Source organism: Agelaius phoeniceus, chromosome 1 (assembly GCF_051311805.1).
Source record: "Agelaius phoeniceus isolate bAgePho1 chromosome 1, bAgePho1.hap1, whole genome shotgun sequence".
Lineage (NCBI taxonomy): Eukaryota > Metazoa > Chordata > Aves > Passeriformes > Icteridae > Agelaius > Agelaius phoeniceus.
Window position 1 is genome coordinate 88,863,301 of NC_135265.1, and position 25,054 is coordinate 88,888,354.

The 25,054-nt window shown below is 37.2% G+C and overlaps 1 protein-coding gene across 1 annotated transcript in view; it reads right to left on the reverse strand.

Moving 5' to 3' along the window:
- The window catches only part of MOCOS (molybdenum cofactor sulfurase), a 208,403-nt gene that overhangs the window by 84,235 nt on the left and 99,114 nt on the right, over positions 1–25,054 (reverse strand). The window contains exon 5 of the mRNA XM_054644346.2: positions 3,250–3,326. Coding sequence (XP_054500321.2) covers positions 3,250–3,326 — 77 coding nt within the window. The remainder of the gene's footprint in view (positions 1–3,249; positions 3,327–25,054) is intronic.

The window sequence follows — 25,054 nt, forward strand, 5'->3', positions numbered from 1 at the left end:
TTGTGGTGCAATTGTCTTTATGAAAGCCAAAGAAACCTTTACTCTGTAACAACCAATCAAGCATCTGCTGAATTAGAAGCAACTTTCAATTCATCATCCTTAGGAGACTTAGACTGCATTTTAAAATTTCTTCCCCTACACATTATATTTTCTTCTGAAGTGAATTAATGTTTCCTGAAAAGACATAATAATCAAAGTAAACCTTATAACAATAAGTAACTATTGATGTGTCTTTGTTTCATTTTTAAAGTAGATGAAAATTTACTAATAAAAACACATACCATAAACCATAAGTTTAAAAATCATATATATATGTAAGACTTCTGGGAATGGTTTAAATACACATGCACATCATTATGCAATTCTGGCAGGAAATTGTTCTAAATGGAAGTTGAAACAGGTGAAGGATGTATTCAGATGATATCAGAGTCAGAAACTGATCTGTGTGTTTCACAACACTGACTAACATCAAAACTCTGAGTTACTTTCCATTAGTGATTTTCTTCCCTATCTTCAATAATTACACCAGCATATTTCAGCTAGAGCACATACCCAAAGAACTTCAGCAGTGCTTTTATTACACATTAGGACATGATTAATAATAACAACACTTTGTTCATTTTGCTTGTTTCTACTCTAGGCTGTTTCCAATCCAGAATGAGAATCATTGTTTGTGTTTGGGGAGTGCAAAGCAAGTGCTCCAGTAGCTACAGCAAAGTGAGATTCAAAAGTGATTCACATCTGACAGTGCATTTTGCCACTGAAAACTCTGACAGCTGAAGTGGAAGAAATATGCATAAAGAGGCTTAAAACAAATCTGCAGTCCTTCTGGATTACTAAGTGCTTCTACAGCATGCAACGGCTTTGTTGTATACACCCAAGTGCTAATAATATCTGTTCAAAAGGAACACTGTGCCTTTGACAGAAATTAAATAATCTGCAAAACTCCATGTTGTCAATGATATTCAGGGAAGAAAAGGATAGTGAGAGGAAATGGCAACTGCAAATCCCTGAATCTCTTGTTGCATCAGTTGTGCCAGGAACATTCAATGCCTCCACAAATTGAAGAGCAGGGTCCCCAAAACCTTTGTCTCACAGCCAGCACAGAAGAGCCAAGAGACCTGATATGGCTGAGCCACCCTTCACATGAGCTTTGAAAAGTTGACACATAAAAATGCATTTTATGATGGAAAAAATCCAAGCATGACCATAGTTGGGCTACATTCTACTATTGCCTTTGAGTGGCTTGTTTCATTTCCCTTCTGTATGATTAAATTCTAATTAACAAAAACACATCACATGGAAATTTTTGTGATTATGCTTACATGCACATACATGTAAGCATAATCACAAAGGTTTTAACACGAACATGTTGCAAGTTCCTACTTATCTGGAACAAAAGCTCAATTCATCTTTGGTCATGGAAAATGGTCTAGGCTCAGGGCAACTTTGCAGAAAATTCTTGGATCATGTGGTGATTAAAATCCTTTACAGAACTCCATTTTTTCTTCCACTATGGATTTCTCCAATCTCTTATATCTCTTATATAATATCTTATATCTCTTATATCTCTTATATATTTGCCAGCAGTGCTGGAACTTCTGCTTTTCAATGTGGCCAGAATTTGACTAGACACTACTAAAGTACCTAGACCATACCAGCACTGCTGAAATTTTAAAATTACAGTATTTGTCAAAACCATTTTTTATTTAATTTTTCAATTTTCTCCTCTCCAATATAGGTTTCTTCTTGTTTGCTCTTTCAGTTGATGTTTTCCCATCTTTCTACATTTTAGCACTGTTGGAAAAAATGTTTTTAAATTTTTAAAATATAAATATTTCTAAATTTTTGATTTTCATTCTTTATGAAAGAGTTTTAAGTATGAAAATTTGAGCCCGTTCATATTTTTGACAATTGAAAGATCTCAACACTATTTTTTTATGCCTCTCTTCTACCGTGCCATCCACTGATACCCACTTCATTCAGATTCAGGGCTGAGTGTTTCCCCTCAGTCTAGTATTAAGAGATTTTTCAATTGTTTAGATAAATAAGCACCAATAAGATGGATGAGAAATGCAACAGAGGAGGTGCTATCATAAAATCTCACATTCATGGCAGGCAATGCTCCTACACATTAAACCAAAGCCCTCTTTCCAAGTGTACATGTTTTTTTTAAGAGTGCACATTTTTGAGAAGCATTCTGTACTACAAGAACATATACTAAAGGCTGGTTACTGATCCCTGGTCTCCATGTTGAGCAACATAAAATAAAACATCCTTACTTGTTGGGTTTAGTCAGACTATTGATGTGGATGAAAACTGCTATTGATTTCCACATGAACTAGACCTGAAGCTTCTAGCAGAATACTCCTCACAGAAGCCTTGCACTGGGAGGAAGAAGGAACCAGAATCCTTCAGATTAATCATGACAATAAACCTCCACAGACACTAGCTGAAATTACACTAACCTGAAAAGTACATGGCCAATGTCTCTCTGGAGTCAGGCATCTTTTACATCATTATGCACTTTATGACTTTATAAAGGAAATCGAAGAGTGCACTGGAGAAGGGAGGTTCAGACATTACACAATTAAGTAATACACGTACCTGATCAAGAAATCCATTTCAGGAACATCCTTTGTTAATCTGGCATATTCTACACGTGGAAACATGCCATGGTACATCTGCACAGCCTGTGGTGCAAGCTTCCCTGGCCAGGTGTCATCTCCTGCCCTGTTCAGGAGAGTCCCTGCCCCATGGCAGCAAGCACAGAGAGATTGTGTTTTTGGGGTGCTGAGCCAGACAAGCAGCAGTCTATCTCGGAGGGAATGTGCCTTCTCATGGCACATGAGTATCACCCTTCACATACAGGTTCTGGCTTGAAGTTTTATTTGGGACTTCAGCGTTAGCTCCAGGGGCTGCAAAGGTTGACTCAAACAGTGTGAGTCACTCAGCTACTTTCTAGTGTTACTTTCCTATTGCATCTTTTGCACTATTGTGAGGCAGATGAGATGTACTCAAATCTTATATATCCAGAACAGTATGGACCCTTTTTCTTCTTTCAAAACCGGCCCAATAGGGAGCATGTGAATAAGCCAGTTACACTGAAGTCTCATCTTCACAATGATGAACATAGACAGTAAAACTAGAAAGGAAAATTAGCTAGAGCCATAAGAAATATGATCAGACCTGTGCCCTGAGCATAAATCCAGAACTGCAGTCTTCAGTATTAGAGTTATATTAACTGACCTGTGAGTTTTTCCAGAACATCAAATCCATGCTTCAGAGCAATGATATCAAGAAAAGAGACTGTACCATCTTCAAACCTAAAGAATGGAATAAATGAGCACAGTAAATACATCATGCAGGTATGGTATCGATTTTAAATCTATTTTAAGAGTTACTATTTTTATATTCAGTGAATCTAACTTGTGGAGTGGGAACTCTTCCCTTAGGGATTCATCTTCCAGTCTTGTAGTGTCCTGTGGCAGAATAATATTGTTCTTCAAAGCAATAGAGGTTCACATAAACAGTTGCTTGCACATAGAAAGATATCATTTTCTCCTACACAGAGTAACTATGTACTAACCTACATTAAAGTAATGGTTAACAGTTATGTGTCATGAGCTAATGTCACAACCCTAAGTTACCTTCTGAGAACTTAGGGAATAGGTGAGAAGACAAGTGAAGACTTGTGTCCATCCCCCATCCCCCAATGTAATTACACAGTTGAGTTAGAAGGCTCCAGGAATCTGGTGCAAAGAGGAATCAGACAAAGAGATCACTAACAAATCTCCCTTTGTGCGATTCTCCTGGAAATTAATTTTTGACTGACCTGCAAAAAGAGCATTATACAAGGATGGGGTGCATCCCCTACCATCATCTTTTAAAGGAAACACCAAATAGAAGCAAAACCACTGGATTTTATTAACTACTTCAGCCATTCCCACCGTCCAAGAGAAGAAAGTGAAGCTCCAAGGTGAGAACGTACTCAGGAATTGATGCACAAAAGTATTCAAGGGACCAGAAGGGACACCAGGGAAGCATCAAAATGTTTCATTTAGGCTTTGTGTGCACCACAGTCCACAAAAAGTTTTAAGGAGAAATCATTCATTTTGCTTCACCACAAAGAAGAATACGGAATAATGTAACTGATGAAGTCAGAACTGTACAGAACTCAATACTTTGCAAGGCCGAACCTGAGGTCACAGCAAGTCTCTCAGGAAGGAGCTATGCCCAAAACTGTAACAGTTAAGGCTGGAGACGAACTATCCCAAATCTCATCATTCAAGTTTAAAATTAAATTTCATGAGATTGAGACCTCCAGAGGGACCTGGTGTTCCTTGGATCTTTCTCGGAAAGATCAGATGATATCTAGATTGAAGAATGAGTGGACAAGGTGGAACATAAGACACACACTCTTGGGCAAAAATACTTTAAATACACGTTTTTGACCAGAAAATAGAGGATTACATTTTTCTCCTGGATGCATAATTTTTCATAATGCATATTAAAAGCTATTGGTGCCACAATTAAGTATGTTTTGTGAAAAGGCTCAAAGTTTAAAAATGTCATATATCAAATGCTTTTTCTTTAATAAAATAAACATCAATAGAACAACATAATAGCTCTCACTTCTATCATAACTTTTTTTACTTCCTATTTTATTTTTCTAGAGTAATCAAATATTTTCAACACTGCAAGTGACATAAGCAGGTAAAGAACATATTAACCTTCCAAAAATCTTTGGTAAAGGGCCACACAAAAGAAAAATGCAAGAGTATTGTGTATATACAATGATATGTTCAGCTGCAACAAAGGAAGATAGAGGCAGGAAATAATTATAAACCATGTGATAAGAGAAAAGTGGTGCACCACTACAAGGATGAATGATCCAAAAGAGAGCACTTATGTTCACATATTTTAACATAGCATAGGCCAAAAAATTCATCCTAGAAATGTCTGAATCTTCCCTACTAATTATTAATAATTGATATTAAACTTTTGAGAAGAAATCTTGCTGGTTGTCAGTGATGAAATGTAAAATGGCCATTTGTGATTTAAAGAGACCTAACACCAGGAATATTATCACAGAGACCTGTGGACCAGTATCTGAGGGAAGCATTACTCTATCAAGACAGCCATAAAGAATGTGGGAGGATGAGGAAGATAAGGCAGAGGCTAACAGATGTTTTGGAATTGAGCATAGAAACCTTTTGCCCTGGTTGCAGAAAAGGTCCCACATGTCTGCCAAGGAGAGATTACAGAGAGGATCCATGAGGGAGAACTGACCTGCTCTGCTCAGTTACTCACAGTGGCCAGCAAAGCAAACAAAGCACTGGGAACTGGACCAGAGCAGAGCCACTGACATTGAGCCCATCAAGGAGACTGCACAATCCCCAACAATTTTATCACTTTCATAGTGATAAAACCATAGAAAAGCACTTGAAAGGGCAACAAAGGTGCCAGCCTAGATTATCAAAGACATCTGAGTTGTACCAATAGCAAAAGGGAAGGCAACAATTGCATTTCTGTTTATCAGATTTGATTATTAACTAAGCAGACAACTGCAGTACATCCAATGCTACACGATAGGAGATATACACGGACCATGTCACTTCACTCTTCTACGATCTTACATATTTTTTTATGCAAATAATTCAGAAATTAGGAGTCTTCTCTCAAATTAAAAAAAAAAAAAAAAAAAAGTGAACAGAGCTGTGGGCTTTTGGTGGTCAAACCTTATGCTCCAGAACAGGCCAATTGTTGTGGCATGATATGCATCCTGCATTTAGTCTTTCTGTATCACAAAAAAAAATTATCTCCTGGCAGCTCCATGGCAAGAAACAGAAGCCACAAAAGAAATTAAAATAATGCTAAACATATTTGCTCAAAGATATGAGCAAGTCATTTTTCTACAATTTAGATATGGACTGTTTTGCAACATTCCTCTATTTTCTTTGTTCATAGGGCCCCCTCTATTCCTACATTACCAGCTTCCCTGTTCTGATTAAGCACGAATATGTTGTTATTCCTATAATATGTATATCTACACTACTTGCAGTGCACTTGACTCATATATATCCTTCAGATTTAGTGAATACCTGGTGTTCAGCCTCATGTCAAAATTTTCAGGAATACTGTATTAATTCTGATATTTAGCACATTAAGCCTTAAGTGCTATAGCAGTAGTGCCATGGTAAAACATCACATTATGAAGGGCAGCAGTTCCCTTCTTGCGACACAAAGAGCTCTCCCTCAGAATATTTAACCATATTTAAGATTGAGAGGAAACGTGCTCCTTGAATTGCAAAATACTGGCTTCAGTGGCTATTTTTTTTGTTTGGTGCAATTGATGCTTCAAATAAACTGTTTCCTCACTCAGTGGCAGTTGCAGTGTAAAAATAATCAGTTCAGGATGAAGTTCATTTGAATGCTGGTCTGGAAGCTACTTCCTGTAGTAATCAAGATTTTGCAGCTGATGATGTATAAAGGATACTTACAAAGGCTAATACTGTGGAATACCAACCCAAGGAACAAGAAGCTTACCTCTCTTATCTAGTTCTTATTATAATTGATCTCACTTAATCACATCTGGGATGAGCTCAGTTGCTTAGCTGATTGTGTTTGTGAAGCGCTAATAGCATTTCACATCCAATTGCTATCTGACAAACTGACTAAGCAACTCGTGGCATAACAAAGAACAGAGCAGCATGCCTAACATCTGTCCAGGAGTTATGAAGCTGATGAGCTGCTCTCCCTTTCCAAGTCACACAAAAACTCTGCTTTTGGAAGCAAAAACTTTTGAGTCACAAGAGAAAAGTATTGCTTTACAGTGAGCAGTCCTGCCTTTAGGATCTTCCTAGGGATGGAGATGGGCTAGTCTTTCTTTGAATCTTTATTCAACTGGTTATTATCACACTTCTCTGTTACATTTCTGCATATAAATGCTCTTTTCTAATGTCACCATCCCACACTTCAGGGCAACTGAAACACAGAAGGAAACTGTGACATCTTGGGCAGTTTCAATTCATCCTGCCCTTAGCCAGGTCACCTTTATGCAGAAATATAATGACAAGAATTCTGGCCTGGACAGATGTGATTGGAAATAAACTGCTGAAGGGCTAAAAAAACCTCTTCATGTTTGAAAATAGAACTTAGAGGAAATTTGTTGGAAGGCAAAAATATTACCCTGGAGTTGTACAGCACTCACTTAAGACTTCAGAAATTCCCTCAAGACCAATCAACCAATGCTGAGGTGGTGAAATATGTTTCATAATATAAGCTATTCTGCATATAAAAAGTATACAAGGGGCAGGCTTTTAGGTGCTTTGGGTAGAAGCATCTGCTTCTGGATTGGGAATGCTGACTCGTTTAGCAGGCAGATGAGTGCTTGAGTTGTTTGAGGGTTTTTGTTTTTTTTTGGTTTTGGGATTTTTAAAATTTATTTATGCAGATTAAGTAAATTCAGATGTAGAGACATTCCATCTGTGCATAGAATCACAGAGTCATAGAATACCATGCTAGAGGAAACCTCAAGAATCATCTGGTCCAACTTTTCTTTGCAAAAGCATGGTCTAGAAAAGATGGCATATTTTTTGCAGCTAAATCTTAAAAGTGTGCAATGTTGGGGAATCCACCACTTCCCTGAGGAGATTATTCCAATGGTTGATTGTTTTCATTGGGAATATCCAGTCAGAATCTCCTCAGGAGTAACTTGTACCCATTACCCCTCATACTTCCCATGTGATTCCTTGAATAAAAGGGAGTTTCCATCTTCTTTGTAGCCACCTTTTAAATACTGGAATATGGTGATAATGTCTCCCTTCTAAAATCTAAACCATCTGTCTTACTAGTCACCTTCAGCATGCTCAGCAAGATCCCAAACTCCCCAATATCGTGATCACAAAACCATTGCTAACTGAGATATAAATGAAAGTAGTTTTTCTTGGTTTTTGTGGAGCAAATCCAGCAGTGCCTCTTTTCCCGCAGGCACAGCTAATATACGTATAAAGAGGTGGTTCTCCACACATTTCCAAAACTTGATAAATGATATGTTAGCTATTGTTCTTCCAATAAATGTTTAGGTTGTTGAAGTCATCCATAAGAACAGGGTTCTTGGTGATTTGAAGCTTGTTTAGGCAACCCAAATATTGCTTTGTTGGCCTTACTCCCTTGGTTTGGAGGTCAACAGCAGACACCTCCTGTGAGATCCTCCTCAGAGATGACTCCTGTGATCTTAAGCCAGAGGCATTAGATAAAGCATCCATAATCACTGTACTTGACTTCTGTCCATTCAAGGCTCTCTTTAACTTGGAGTGTGACTCCTCCTCTTCTTCTTCCCTGCTTGTCTTTATGAAAGAGCCTTCAACTATCAATTACAATACTCTACTCATGCCAGTTGTCCCACCATGTTTGAGTTATTCCTACGATATCATAACTTTCTGACTGGGCATGGAGCTCCAGTTCCTCGTCTGCTTCCCAGGCTGCACGCACTGATACGTATACATTTGGTAGGTGGTGTTCTAGTTCTCACCTTGGGAGGCAGCTAAGGAGCATTTCCATATGTGCAGTTCCTACCCAGAACACAGGCCAGAGCACTGAAACTTTGATAAAAATCCCATCACAAGGTCAAAAATAATCCTGCTCATTTGAGAGCATGGCTGAGTCAATGCAAAGTGCAGCGAAGGAGCACAGGGGGAGCATCACTGTCAGCCAGCTGCCACTCTCCCTTACACCGGGGTAATGACTCCATTCAGGTCAAATGAATAGAAGTCATTCCCGAGTTTCTAAAGCAGGTAAAAGAGAAAGCAAATCCACAGAGAATGCATATTTCTTGAATAAGCTGCTTTTCTTTTTTTTTTCTTCTTTTTCTTTTTTTTCACTCCTCAAGAGTGGAGCTGCCCTTTGAAGTGAGATGTTACATGAGTTCCTTTCATCTTTTCAATTCATTTATTTTCACCTAATTAAAAAATACAACAATGCAGAGAGGTTCTTGGTATGCATTTAAAAGTAGTTCATTCAGATGCTATTTTTCAGCTCTAACAGATACTCCATATCATCACCACATGAAACATCTGTCCTGGGAAATTCAATTTTTACGTTTTATATATTTTCATGTTTATTCTAAAGTGACATTTTCTGGAATTACAACAGCACCAAGGGTATACAGTATGAAGCTCATGGCTGAAGGAACAGACTGTTTTCAGTCATATTCATGTTCTTAGGTTAGTAATTGCCACCTCTGATATTAGCAGGGGAACAGATTTTAATTGGTCTCACTGCTTTCCAACATCAAAACCCCACATTTGCAAAAGGACCAATATTTGTTTTGCTTTTCTTTAACTTAAAATATATCATTACTAGGCTACAAAACCTTTAGGGCCCTGCTCTGCTCTTTAGAATTTTTATCAACTCCTCCTGAGACAAAGTTCTCAGGTACTTTTCCAGGGTATTTGTGTGTCTCCAGAGGACAGGATTCCCTTTGCCTGGCTTTGTCTCCCACAGGTAATACTCTTCATTTTTAGCAAATTTGCTAAGTGACAGTATTGATCACTTTCTTAACTAGGGGAAATCCTGGTCACATTAACACCAAGAGCTGAACTTTAAGGCAGCATCTCCCAAGACCAAGCATTTGTCTGTGGGCTTTTTGGTCCTCTACTAGTAAAATCTTTGGAACGTGAAACGATCCACAGATGACTAACCTCAGGTACACACTCAATTTTGACTAAATACTTATTGCTTCAATGGCATTCACTTTGTTTCACACAGTGAATGCCACTGAAGCAAGTAAATAAAATTAGCAGGTAGCCTGTTGTTACAGACACATATGCTACCATTAAACCATTCTTTCATAATTACCTAACATTTGTGTAATTGCCTGCACTGGAGCATACCATAGAAAGCCAAGAACTTGAGGGCAGTAATAAATGTTAGACCTCTGAATAATACACCTATCTCACCACTTCAGCAACCCCTTTTTTACCTCTGTTAGTGGCACATTACACAATCATGAACAGTGATTTTTTCTCATTCAATGAAAGGAGATCCAGTGCCTTAAAACCAGCCACTTGTGGAGGAGAAAATTGAATTAATAAATCAATCAATTTTTATTTTTCACATGTCTCTGTGCATCTCTCCCTTACGTACAATTTGATAAACTCCTAGCTGGTAACTTTGCTCACTATATATATCTAGAAAAATCTTCCCCATTTGCACTGAAAAGATTAGCAATCCTTAAGCCTGTTACTCAAATTGGTCTGAGCGACACACTGTGATTTTGTAGATTATCAGCTCCTCAGAGCTCTGAAACAATGAATAAATTATATCTCAGGGATAACATACTCCCCCCACCAACCCCTACAAGGACCCTCCAAAGTAAAATAATGACAAAATAACTTTCTTTTTTCCCCACTACAAGTCATTGGTCACAAATCAACCAATGCACTGCATGTCACAGGCCAAAAGTTCCCTTCCAAGTTCACAAAATGGGCCAATATATCTTCATTGCATTGCTGTGGCAGATGGGGAGAAACAAAAATAATCTTTCTCTTTTAAATTCCATTATACAAAGGGATATTTCCTTGAGGTATATTAAATTTAAGTCTTTAGGAACATGAGGCGTGCTGGTTAACTACCCTCAAAGAATAATATGTTCAACTATCAGCTTGTTAGCTACCAATTTATACTCATTCATCTTGACTTGTAACTTATTAATGTCAACAAGAACCCCATTAAGGTGCAATTCAGTGTGAGCAGGCGTATTGCAAATGATTTCTGTATCTGTCTGAGTATTTAACATTTGATATGCATTATACTCCCATGATTATATATCAATAATCCAAATGTTCACACCTCTGCTTCCCATGGGAAAGTAATATCCACACATAACCTCAAGTAATAGTTAAAGTGAGCAATTTGCAAAGTGTATTTGCATAAACTGTTCACTGATCAGCTATGAGTAATGAATCATTAATAAAAATTCAAAGCCCCTTCTTTGATTTTCTTCTTAGGAGGTAGGAAAGGATGAAAGACATTCTGGAAGTAAATGTTTCATAGGAAAGAATCTGACCTGCTGTAACAATTTTTCTATGTTCATTATAAACAGATTTGTTTATTTCCTCATGAAGATTGAGAGGTAATCTTTCATCCTTAAACAGGTAGATTTGGGATAAAGAATAACTTTGTAATTAACTGCTAAAGATTTAAATTGAAGTATCAGTTTAAAAATTGGCAGACAAAAAGGGATCCACTTGGACATGAATTCAGTCTTAAAAACCTACACCTAAAAATACGACTGTGGAATTGTAAGTGCCAGTGAGGCAGGCCCAGAGCAGTGACCTTGGATAAGGTTAGCAGTAACTTATCCTCAGATAATGGAGAAAAATCCCTATGAGTGCTTTCCAATGGGTGGTCTCCGTTCTGTACAAAGGTCTGTGCCTTGAAGAAGGGGTTGCTGTGATGCATGAACTTTATTTCTGTTTCAGATAAAAGTGAATTCAGCAAGACTTCTGAGCATTTTATTTCCTCAGTTGGGGAGTGTGTTACTGATAAATAAAGCTTTATAAAGCCTTTCTTATCAGTAACATGTATAGGTAGGTCCGTGTGTGAAAAGACTTCTCTGATGTCATCCACTTCTTTCTCTAGCAAAAAAATTCTTTCCAGAGCTAATTTTCACAGGCAATGTATACCCAAGATTAGCAGAATGCATTGGGAGCTGTGAATTAGAACCATGTTAAATCACTCTGTGTTGAGTACATTTGGGAAAGATGTGCTTGTCTTTTGTGCCAACCCAAAAACTAACTTAACTTCAGATGTTGTTACTGTCTGTAAGACAGAGGCCCAATGTGTGCTCAGGAATGTGAGGGATCTGGACAGGCCAACTGTACAAGATTTAACAGGGTGAAGCACTGAGACCTGTGCCTGGGTCACAACAAACCCAGACAGTGCTACAGGCTGGGGGCAGAGTGGCTGGAAAGCTGCCCAGTGGAAAAGGGGGGGATCAGTGATTGTTTAGCCTGGAGAAAAGGAGGTTTTGGGGGAATCTTGCTGCTCCTTGCAACTTATCTGAAAGGAGGTTGTGGCCAGGTGGGGGTCCATCTTTTCTCCGAAGTACCAAATGATAGGATAAGAGGAAACAGCCTCAAGTTGCACAATGGGAGGTTTAGATTGGATATTAGGAAAAATCTCTTCATGGAATGGGTTGTCAAGCTTTGGCACAGGCTGCTCAGGGAAGTGGTGGAGTCATCATCTCTGGTATTTAAAAGCTGTCTAGATGTGGCATGGAGTGACACGGTCCAGTGGTGGACTTGGAGGTGCTGGACTAACTCAGATAAAGTACAAGCAGCAAATAATTTTAATTTTTATAAAATGGAATGAGTTAAGTGGATTTCAGAAACTTCCATGAATGTGCTGAATATTTCATAGGTGTCAGCAAGAATATAATGTTATCAGTGTTTTTGTCTTTTACTTCTGATGTGAACACGTATGTAAAATTATTGTAGTTGGTGGCATACACCAACTACAAGTACTAACAAGTGAGCACTAACTAGCTAAATTCAGTTTAGTGTATGATATATGTAGAAACAGCACTGTGTATCCAGAAAGGCTGGCAGCTTGACAGAACTGGCATTATTAAATTACTGCTATGAAACAGCTTAGGTTCAGAATAAGGCCTCATTAGCTAGTTTGCATTTTGAGACCTTTGTGGTAACAGTGAAATCGTCAAAGAAGAATGGGACAGGACAAAAAAAGGAAGACTTTAGCTAATAAAACATTCTAAGGTATACGAGTAGCCTTACTATGCCTAGGGGATACAATCAACAAAGACTTTCACAAGGAAATACCCTTACTGCTTCTGCACCTCTTTCATGCTTGAAAAAAATTAAAGAATTGTATAGTAAGGTCTGCTACACCAAATCAGGTGCATCCTGGTAACTACCTGGTTTACTGCAAGCTATTTTTCCACTTTGGGACTGTAATATGCAGATTTCTTCCAATGTTTTTTTTATTTTTCAGCATTGCTGTGAGGCTTGCTAATACTTCATACTACCTTGTGAGGTCAACAGGTAGTACCTCAGTGATGAAGACTGGAAAATTGAAGTAAGCAACTTTTCTTTCCAAGGATCAACTTTAACTGATTTTCCAAGCATGGAATGGGTATTGGGAGGTACCAAATTTCCAGAAAATTGAATTCACAGCAGTGATACTGAATTAGCAAGTACTCCTGATTTCTCAGTGTTTTAAGCAGTTTGCAGTTTATACTGCAGAAAGCCAAGAACTCTTTCCATGCAACTGCCCCTCCTCCAAAAGGAGCACAGTGATGGAGACCCCAGGAATTTCATGTCCTCATATAATCAAAGTTCTCCTGAACCTGCACTGATAAGGTCAGTAACTGGAGGAAGTTCTGGAAATCCTCCAGTCATCCCAATCTAGAAGAAAGGATCATCTGAACTAACAATTCCTTCAAGAAGTCAGGAAAATTCTGGCATGTTACCAGGCATTGCTGATGCTTGAAGCAGGGAGCCCAGGGAGATGACTCCTGTCCCTGACTTTGACAGAAAAGAGCATGAGTCATGCAGCTGAGGAAACAACAGGGCAACGGAACAGCAGAGGGTTAGGAGTGTGTGCATCAATAGAGAAATAAAAACCTTAATATTCATAGAAGCATTTGTTATGTAAGCAATATCATCCCCAGCTATCACCCAAAATAGAAAACAGGATAATGAGTGAGTAAGAAAGGCAGAGATGTTTATATGCTAAGACAAAGTACATGGACTACAAAATGGAGGGATCAGAGCCACTCTAGGACACAACCTTATTAGTATGGGGTAGAAAAACAATCACAAACAGAAATCATGCTAAAGAAAACACAGATAAATATAGGAGAGACAGTGATGAAGAAAACTGAAATGTTTTGAATTGAAATGTATTTGGTGAGATGTTCAAAATAAGAAGAACTAGTTGCTAAGATTCTGCTATAGGCTATGTAGCTATATAGGAAAAAAAAGTTTTTGGGTCCAAGAGATACTTTTCTATAACTCTCACAGAAATAAAATAATTTTTATTCAAGCAAAACCAAGAAAACAGAAATGGTCAGGTTGAATTATTGCTTAATATCAGAGCCAAACCCCAAAAAACATTTTTAAAATAAAATAATTACCTGAAAATGGCTTTTACAAACAGTTACACAATACACAATAGGAGACTTTGACTTATTGAAACCCTGGTCATAGGAATTACAGGTTTACGTGTCGCAGACAGATAAACAACCTCAAATGAGATTTTGAATGTGACTGGGGCAAAATGAGACATTAATGAAGCTACTTGGCCAGGAAAACTGAACTGAAATCATCAAATACTTAGATAAAGAGGAGACTTAAAGTTACTTGAAGTTGAGGTTAAAAAATAGATGGAATTTGCATCCCAAAAGTATGAAAGAAATAAAAAAACCCGAACTTTTAGAGAAAGCCTCCAGTAATAACCTGCACTAAAAAAAACACTCTCTTATAAGAAATGTTAGTACTTCTTATTAATGATGACATCAAATCAGAAGAAGTGCTGCTCAGGGAAGGAAGCTACTGTTGGAAAGACAGAAAAAACAGGGATAAAGTGAGAATTCCCAGGAGCCAAGCCCTGACAAAACAAATCTAACTGTACAGTGAACTATTCTTTATATACAAACAATGGAAAATATTATGGATATATAATAACATATAAATATATTTTAAAAATAAATAAAAATAAAAAGAAAATTATTATGATTGTTATTCAAGTAGAAAAGAGCTGGTGGAAAAGTCTGAAAACTACCTGAGTACTTGGACTCAGATTTTAAGAAGGACTGATGAAAAGCAGGTCAGGAGAGGGTGACTCATGGCTGAAAGTGCATGGAAAGTATCAAAACTGAAGTTATTGCAACTAGTATGGAAACTCGTTTCAAAGGTTTTAATGTAGTTCAACAAAGGCAGACAGATGAACTATGTTCCAGAATTATAAGAAATTGGCATGAAGAAGTCCCTAAGACAAATAACAGAGGCCAGTAAGCAAATTTTTCAGACCAAGAATGGAAACCAGAAAACACAGTATTTCTACTGAAGAAAGGGAAACAGAGTTATCCAGGGAACAACACATCTGTTAGCTTGAACTCAGTGTTATGTACTTTCTGAAAACAAGACCTGAATGAAAGCACAATTAAATGAGTAAATAAAAGCATGCTCAAATGTATCACAGATTGTGCCAATGGAAAATCAATCCCCGGGAAGCTGCCATTTTAAAAGCACATTATTTTTCTAGGTAAAGATTTTTTAGATAAAATGCAGAACTAATTTATCTGGATTTCGGTAAAACATTACCTCTAGTGTCATATGATGAACTATTATAGAACAAAGAATATTAGAAGAGTGTAACAGTAGGCTAAGAAATTGTGCTGAAAGGGGTACTATTATGCTTGGAAACGGTTTCCCATTTAATTCCTTGAGCACTGGCTTTGGGACAAGTATTTCTTTTAGTAGTCTCAGTCATGATCCTGGCATATAAGGTCGGAATGTGAAAATAAATTGGGCTGCTGAAGTGAAATCTAGAGACTGTCAGTGCTGGAGATGGGGCTGTATAATGTGTGCAGCAGGAAACAGATAATGTTGAAAACCCTAAAAACAGAAATGAGATTAAATGTATAATATGCTATAATGTATGATAAGTACATCATCATGCATAAGCCCTATTATGCACTTAGGGATTACTGACATTAACTTCTGCCATGAACTGGAGGACTGTCATCCAAAATATTAGATTTGTCAGTCTATCAGATCAGCTATCAGCCATCAGGATGACAAACAGTAAAACATGCTAGGACTTATGGATAGAAAAATAAGAACACCATTAATAAAGGTTTGATAAGATTTTCTGTGGCAGGCTGTATATGATGAACAGAGAAAAGGAAAGCACATCTTAGAGAAGTGTTTGGTTCATTTAGTATGGAAATTCAAATCTAAGTAGAATTGCTTGGTAGATCTAAAGATGGAAAAGGTTGGTAATAACCAGGGAGGAAAAACAGCTAAAAAGTGTAATTAAATGACCAAACTGACCATAAGGTAGTGTAGACTGCAAATTGAAAGTTTGTAAACATCCAAGACATGAGATCATAGAACCATTTCCCAAGAAGCAGGACCAAACCAAAACCAACATATCCTCCTTCCCCTGTTCCAAAGGTATCCCCCTCATTCTTCACACAAGCTCAGTATAAAGAGGGGATTATATAGTGTGCATGTATTCGACCATGAATAGGTTGATTACATGACCCATAATGTTTTTGCCCCCCTCCAAGAATCCAAAAAAAGAAAATGCTAAAATAACAACTCCTTTTACTTTCTGAAACTGCATATGAAAATAACAACTGCACAAGTTTGTTACTTTGGGAACCCCTGAAAACTCTGGCGTCATCCCTCTTGATTTTCCTGTGACCAAGTCAGTTCCATTTGACATGCAATAAGGGTGACACCATCTTGCTCAACATCAGCTGTGTAAGAGACTATTGAGACAAGAGCAAAAGAAATGCACGTACTGACAGGGTTTCCTTTCTTATAAATTTGTGTGCAGATTCTACCAGCCTGAGAGTATGGTGTATTGACTAGTTCCCTATGCTTCCATAAGGAGGGTCTCTGCTGATGGTGGTGAGGAATAAATAGATAATTTTATTTACATTGATCATCACAGAAGTAAAAGGTGATCTTGACAGCTGTACGATTTTATAAGATGATGTTAACACAGTAAACGTGGAAATACCCACCTGCATTCATGTTTCCTTTCACTTAAGAGTACAGGAAATGTCTCAGCTTCAATCATACTAGACACAAAAGACTCACGAAGAAAGAAAAATTGTAAAGTGACATTGTAATATAAAACACTCATTTCAAAAACTCAGCATGCACCAATACAGCAAGTCATCTATTTCTTCTTATGAATAGAAGTACTTTTAAAATTCAGCTCTCAATGAGTCTATAATTCTCCTGGACAAAAATACATTGAGTTTTTGTAACTGCTATAGGCAATGTTGCAGTTAGTGTAAGAGAGAATATTTGCATGCAAGTTTCACCAAATTGCACCCACCATCACAGTAAAATAGGTATGTTTTCTGTAAAAAAACATTCTCATAGCTCATTTACAACCAAAGACTAAGCAGAGCTGAAATGAACCTACTTCCCCTTCCACTAGTTTGATTTTTCAGATAGAGCATATAGATATTTCAGGGACATGCAATCAAATAACTGATGCTTGTAAAACAATAGGCAGTGAAGATATTTGGTGAGAGTAGAAATACCCAATAGGAGAACCAGATGGCATTGCTCCAAATAGAGCACATATAGTTGACAAAATGTACATATCTTCTCTTCAGACTTGCTAACCACTGGAAATGGTAGAAAGCAGGTAGCTTTCTATGCAGGGAATTCATTAATATACAGAGGAAAGTATAATCACACTTGAAAGTATCTTAGCACTACACAAGAAATAAAGTACTTTGCTAAAACAGTCTTAAGAAGATAGCAAAGAGAGCAAATAATTCGTTCTTGAGTTGCCATGAGCTCTGACTGGGCCAGTAGGGTGCTGTGGTGGTGCATCAGAACACAATGGGAAGCAGCACAAAGCATTGCTGCCCTCAGCTTGGCTGCCAGACTCCCAGATTGCCCAGCACAAAGGAAAAGAGGTTGCACCAGCAGAATGGGAGCTCCCCAAAGGCAGAAAGTTCTGCAGTGGAAAATAAATGTGAATTTAGAGTGATAGGTAAAGTTGCTATTCAAAAATAAAATATACAATTTTTAGGGAAATACAGGAAACTTATTAGTATGAAGGCTGAAATACCACCCAGACAGTATGTTTGGTGGTCAGAAGAATCCCTGATTTAAATTTAGTTCAACACTAGTCTTCTACGTAAGACAGCAGAAATCTGCAATGTCATATGTCATCTTAAAATGACACAACCAGTAGGTCTCTGAAAAGTTTTGCCTTCAAAATGATTATTCACATAATGAATTCCAAATGTATTTCAGATTTTTAATCTCTTAATACATGTAGAAAACCCCACATAAAAACCTAATAAGACTGTCAGCCCATTCAGTATTTTGATATATCAGCTATGCCTTCAGAAGACTTCTTTCCTTCACCCTCCCTTCCCCGTGTATGTTAATGTTTGCTTTACTGGTTATAATTACTGAAAAAAATCCAGTTGAGATTAGATTTCAGTTATAATTAATGATGAATGTGTCAAAGTATTATGATGTTGTTTATCACACTGCTTGCAATGTAATTTAGTGCAATAATACTAGGCTTACTATGTGACAGTTATTTAGCATTTAAGTCTTCTTAAGATGCTCTGCAGAGTATCCTGAATGTTAACTATGGAAAGATTATTTTATACAAAAGCAGCTTCAGGCAAAATGTAGCAACAACTTGCTAGAGCCCAGCAAAAGCTCTTAAATCTTATGTCATCTACGAGCTGAAACATAATAATTAAATAATCTAGACATGTTGTAAAGCTAATGAGAAATCCAAAGGATAAAATTAAAAACTGACATTAATAGGGCAGCTTAACCATATGAGGGAATAAACAGTCTTTGTTCTCTCTGGTACAATTTCTGAAGAAATATCTTTCTTTTCAATGTGTACATACACACAAAAGATTGAAACCTCAGATCCTGGGGGAAAGAAAAAATTAATAACTTTGGATGCCATAGACAGACAGCTCAGGGTATTTTAAGGTAAGTCTTAGCCGTCCTAGCTTGTTGTGTTGGGGTTTTTTTTTTTGTTGGTTTGTTTTTGTTAGGTTTTTTTTTTCTCTTTGTAGCCACTACATTAATTTTCTTTTCACTTCAGATGTGGTCTGAAGAATTTTCTACTGTCAGGGGGTCCCCATTGTGTATTTACTTGAATGCTTGTGAATCTTGTCACTGGCAATGAATGTGCACGTTTGCCCTGAGGAGCTGTGTCCCAGCACAGCACAGAGCTGCTGTACATGACCACAGATTGAAAAGGAAAGCAGTAGTTTTACATACATGGACTGTGATGACCTTAGACAAAGGTAATAAACTGCTACATGTTTTTACCAGGGAAATATCAGGCATGGTGGGAAACAAGAATAAGTTAATTATTTTCATAGTTAGCATAGCTAAAATGAAAAAGTTTCAACATTCAGTCCAAATCTAGATGCAAGGTCTAGTTTAAGAAAACCTGTACACATACATAGAAAATCAGTTCACTTGGGGATATTGCTTTCAAGTTGCAGCATGCTGAAAACATATATAAAATTCAAACTTCTCAACAGAATTTATTTACTTTGTTGTGGTTTCTCACTGTGCCATATAGTATTCTGTGCACATATGACAATGCATATAAAATTTACTAACATGTTGTAATCTTATCCTCCTAAACCCAAACACACTTGAGGGACACAGTTATAGGCTCTGATTAAAAAAAAACAGTTGTCCACAAATTCTTCTGAAAACAAACCTAATGCTAAAAGTGCTGCCATTCTTGTAGAAAAAAATCTAAATTGTCCTTGCTTTGGTATAAACCTAGAAATAAATATTACTAATATCTTGCTGACATATGTGAACTGCAAATATCTAAAATTTCTTTCCACTTGTAGACTATGAAAATAACTGTTTTCATAGCAAGCATATTATCTAGTTTTTAGGGTATCTAGCAAACTAGTGCTCTTTAGGCTATTTTCTGGCTAATACTTTATATTTTTGGGGGAAGGGATGTATCTGATAATACACTGTTAAGAACATTATAACTAATGTAATTTTGCATTTTCTAATGTTTCTAAAGCTACGTTTGTTATTGGAATTCAGCTCTGCAGACATGAAGTTTAATACAACTTGACTAAAGTACTTGTTCAATTAACCAACATAGCATCCATTAAAATTCTGGTGTTCAAACTCACTGGAGCCATTTCAAAGACTCCTTTGAGAAAACCAGAATAAATTAGTGAGATAAGTGGAAGATTTTTGAGAGGTACAACGTTTGATATAGGCACATTCATCATCGAAAAAAAAAAACTTGGGAAATTTTAAGCTATACAAAAGGAATTTTTTTACCACCTTCTATTACCATAATAACAAACACCAATGATGGAACTGAAGATAACTACCCACAGAGATGGATACTGATTAACAAGAGAGATCCTGGAAAAATTCCATTCTTAAGAAGCACTTGGCCACAGGCCTGGAGAGTCTGGCCACTAATTTTAAGTTGAGCCTTTGAGCTTTTGAATTTTTCTAATGACACTCCTGCTAGCAGCCACAACTTCTGTGGACAAATTTATCATGGGCTGTAATCAGAATTTGTGACTCCTTTTTCCCTTACTGCTTCCCCTCTGCATGCAGGTAGATGTCGCCAAGAAGAGTGTTTGTGCAGGTAGGTTGAGAAAAAGCACCATGCTGCCTTTTCCTGCTCGTAACACCCATGTCCACAGAGGGAGAAGGTGCCTGGGGAATTTTCTGGAGAGACTGGCAGATACAAATTGCTGGCTGCTACCATGAGATGTTCTCATGGAATACTGGTGCCTATATCTAAGTTCACTGTTCTTCAGAACTTGCACTTCTCCTTAGTCTAATAGGTGCCATCTGCTGTGCTGCCTTTACTTGCACTTTTTTCTCCAAAAGATTGAAACTATTTTTTAATTTTAGAAAGTAACATAAAAATGAAGTTTTTCATTAAAGTTATGGGAGTCCTCTTGACTTCCCTGCTTTTGGGCAGATACATGGCACTTAGCTCAGTTTCCAACCAAGTTAAATCATGCAGGTCATCCATTGATGTGAAGAAATATGAGTTGAGTAATTTCAGATTTCTTTCCTATATACCTGTGAGACGTAAGTCATCAATGTTTATCCTGATCAGAATAAATTGGACACTTTCCAAACAATTGCTCACCAGCACCACCTCAGGAACACATTCAACCATTCAGTTCCTCCAGCAACCTCACACCACTCTGCATGGTGGGTCAGCTCTGTGCTAAACACTGTGAGCAGGTTATAAATTAATACCTTGTCCTTCCACAGACATATCTTGTCCTTTCCCATAAAGAGATGCTAATGAAATACAAGCAATGTACATTAACCTAAATGCTACTGTAAGTTTATCTTCATTTACTTTCCTCAGCCATTATTTAAAACCAAATTTTAGTGAAGCTCTGACTGACCTTTTTGCAAACACATACCAAAAATAAATACTGCTCTTCTGCTTTACAAAAGTGAACTGGAGTTTAAGCAGACAAGAGCTGCAGTTTCAATTTTGAGATACTAAAATGGGAGCTGTGTTTCAGTTCTGTTTTCAAATGCTGGGAGTAGCTACTGTTCTGCCAACTGGCCAATGCTGGATTTCAGAGTTTAACAAAGGCATTAGTGTTAAACACATTAAACACATAACAGTTTAGGGAAAATAAAATCTGTTCCCACTTTCAAATTCTATGTTAACCAGCAAGGACACATATCCTAAATTACAACAAAATATTATGGAAATTGAAAAATAGAGATGAGCATATACATAAATCAATTCTAACGATTTCCTTTAGTCACAAAATGATAGGACCATAAAGGTGGGAAAAAACCCTCTAAGATCATGTCCAACTGCTAACCCAGCACTGCCATGTTCACCACTAAAACATACCCCCAAGTGTCACATTCCACCATTGTGACACTGGATGCCTTTTGAACACTACCAGGTTGGTGATCCACCACTTCCCCTGGGCAGCCTATCTCAATGCCTGGCCAACATTTCAGTGAAGAAATGTTTCCCAATTATTAATCTAAACCTCCTCCAGAGCAACCTGAGGCCATTTCCTCTCATCCTGTTGCCTGTTACCTGGGAGAAATCGTACTGAATCATAGGCTATTACTCCTTTACAGAGTCACAGCACACTGGCAGATTGCAGACTGAATAATGAAGAGCAAGCAATCAGTATTGTGTACATCTAAGACACAAAGCTGCACAGAGCGACTGTCTAAAAACAGAATGTCATCTGGAAAAGGACAAGAATTCCCTAAAGTGAGTAGAGAAGTGAAAATATTTAGTCTCAGAGCCTCTGAAAAGCACAAATTAACATGACTTCTTAACATACGCGAGGAATGCTTAAAGTATCGAGGGACTATTTGAAGGCAACATGAAGAAGATACAAAATAAATGTATTATAAACAACAGTAGCACCACACAGACTCTGCTGTGTGCAGTCTCTTTTGTCAGCAAAACTGTTCCATTTGAGAGGCATGTGAGCAGGTAGCATGGTCTTGCTAATATAATTTGAGCACTTTGAGTCAGACGCAGCAGCAGCAGAGGACCACAGAGCATTTCTTGACATAAAATGAAAAAATAAACAATCCTCTTTTTTTCTAGTTGATTCTCCTCTTTTTGTTTTCAGAAATGAATCCTTCCAAAGCAAGACAGTGCAGGTGCAGCTCTTGTGAACAGCAGGTATGTACATACTTGCTCTTAGCAAACAAAGCAAGCTGGCACATCTTAGCTGTTCTACCTCCTCAGGTGTCTTGGTACATACTGATTAGCCTAAGGCTAATATTTATGCTAAAATAAGGGCATAATGCTAAGTAAGTCTCTGCACTGTTCCCTCTCAGAGACAATGGGTCCTCACTCAGTGTTCTGGAAGACTGTGCTTCTCTGGAAAAGCATCCTCTGTATTTAGTCAATCCAGCAGGCCATAAATCTCTTTTATTGCACAAGTACAAATTAACTATGCTTGCCCAGGTAAAAATAATTTATATTTAAGGAAGTAGCATTTTTAGGAGTGAACAGTTTTTCTAACTCAATGAAGGGTAAACTCCACACACAGACAAAATTTTCATCTAGGAGGCTGCTTTGAAGTTGAATCACCTAAACTGTATTATTTTCCGGTGATAAAACACTTTTTTCAAAGGACATACATTGTAAATGACAGAAAAATCCATGTTTACTTCCAACACAGTCAGCTAAAATCTCATTCTTCAACAATGAACACATTACGGAAAGAGGAGGTTAGAGATAAGCTAAATTGAATATACTGTAATTATATATAATTGTAATTGTATTGGTAATTATTTTTCTTAATTTGCGTCTTTATCAAATGGCTGAGGAAATATTTATAATGTAATTGTTATGCACACTGGCAGAATCATAATTCACACTGTAAATACAGAGCATTCTCTGAAGCTTTTCTTAAGAATGAAGTATAATCAGGGGATTGCAAAACAAAACCAGAAAAAATAATGGAGTGAAAACAGAATAATGAGCCAACAGTTCTTTAGAATAATCTTACAAGGAAGATCATAAAAATGTAATTTATAAATAACCCCTGCAAAACAGTCACACTTCATCTGAATGTTGACATTTTCTACCCATGCAGGGTTTCTGCAAACAGGATTATTACTGATGCATCTCATATATGCCAAGGAGGTCTTATTCTCTTAGGATGCTGCTATAAGGCAATGCTGAAAGCGAGAAGACAAACTTTGAACTTCTCAGTCATAAAGAAATCCTCATTTTAAATGGTAATCAAATTGCCAGGATCAAAAGGATTCAGGGTTTTATCACTCCATTGACTATATTTTTCCTGCAATCAGGGAAGTAATTGAAATAAAAACATTAAGACAGAATGCTGGAAATAGTACAAGGTAACACTGTCTTCTTGGATCTGCTGAGAGACTGCAAGAAGACCCAGGAGGGACCTCAGCTTTCAAATCTAATTGGGGCTGTAGATATATACATCATTAAACAAATAAAGAAAACATGATTGACACCATGCCTCACTGATTTTTAGTTGCCTGAGGTTGCAGAACCAAGTTCATCTTTGAATGCAAGATGGTGTCTAAAAATTGAAGTACATGGAAATTAAAAACCCAAAAATCATAGATCTAAATACTACTGCTAACTATTTTTTCTTCCTTTTAGGATTAGGGTTTATTCTGCAGTATCTCATAAAGGAGATTATCTTTCTTTTACTGTGCAATTTAGTTTAAGTCATGCAAAGAGTGTTTTGAAGGATTTTTTTCCTTTTTTTTCCTGCAAACTGAAACAGATGCCAAAGATATTTTCCCCTATGGAAATCTGAAAAATGGTACTGTCATTGCTTTACTTTTTCCTGCAGATCAGTAATGCACATAGCGATTATATCACCATGGGTTGTCAAATCACTGAGGTATATAAAGCCATAAAGTCTCTGTTGCAATTGATAACTATATGTCCCAGTAAAAATGTAGTTATACTGTTCTTTCTTTCAAATTTAAGAACCAGATTTCATCCCTTCCAATAAGACTTTTCTCTAGAAATCAAACATTGTTAGAATTCTTGTTTTGACTTAGAGAGAAATGGACAAGGAGCAGAGCATAAGCATCTGGATGTCTGTGTATTTTCAGTAGACCACCAGCAAACACTGCCTGATTTAATGGTGTCTAAAGCTTGTAATGCAAGTTTTATAGAAAGAGGTAAACAGATTTCCCAGCTGTAGTGGCTAATCCCATAAATAAGGTTGCTTCAACTCATGAGTCTTGCCTCACTTGCATTTTAGACACTGTGACTACAACAACTCTCATGTCCTTGGAGTCTCAGGAGCAAGAATTTGGCTGAATACTTCTAATTACAGCAGTATGCACTACCTGAACCACAGAAGCAGGCTTAAAACTTGCTCCTCTGTGTGAAAAGGAAAGAGATGTGTTCAATGTTTGGGTTTTCCCTTTTCCCTGAATGAAAACATTGTATTGGAGGATTTTTTATGTATTTAGCTTCAGAATAGAAACTGAACAGACACAAGAAAAATCCTGCATTCATGTTTAAGTAATCTCGTATTAATGCTTAAAAAAATAGCAATGTATGCCTGGAAAGTTAGCAGTTTGAAATGAAGTGATTAATCAGCTGTTATTACAGATACAGTTAAGATTCACATTATTTATTCTCAGGGCAGCACCACCAAGACTTTCTGGATCACGAAGAGCCCTAAAAGCATCAAGCATCAACCATTACCAGTTTATAGAGTTGATATGCTGATGTTTTCTTTAACATCAAGTTCTTCTGACATTTT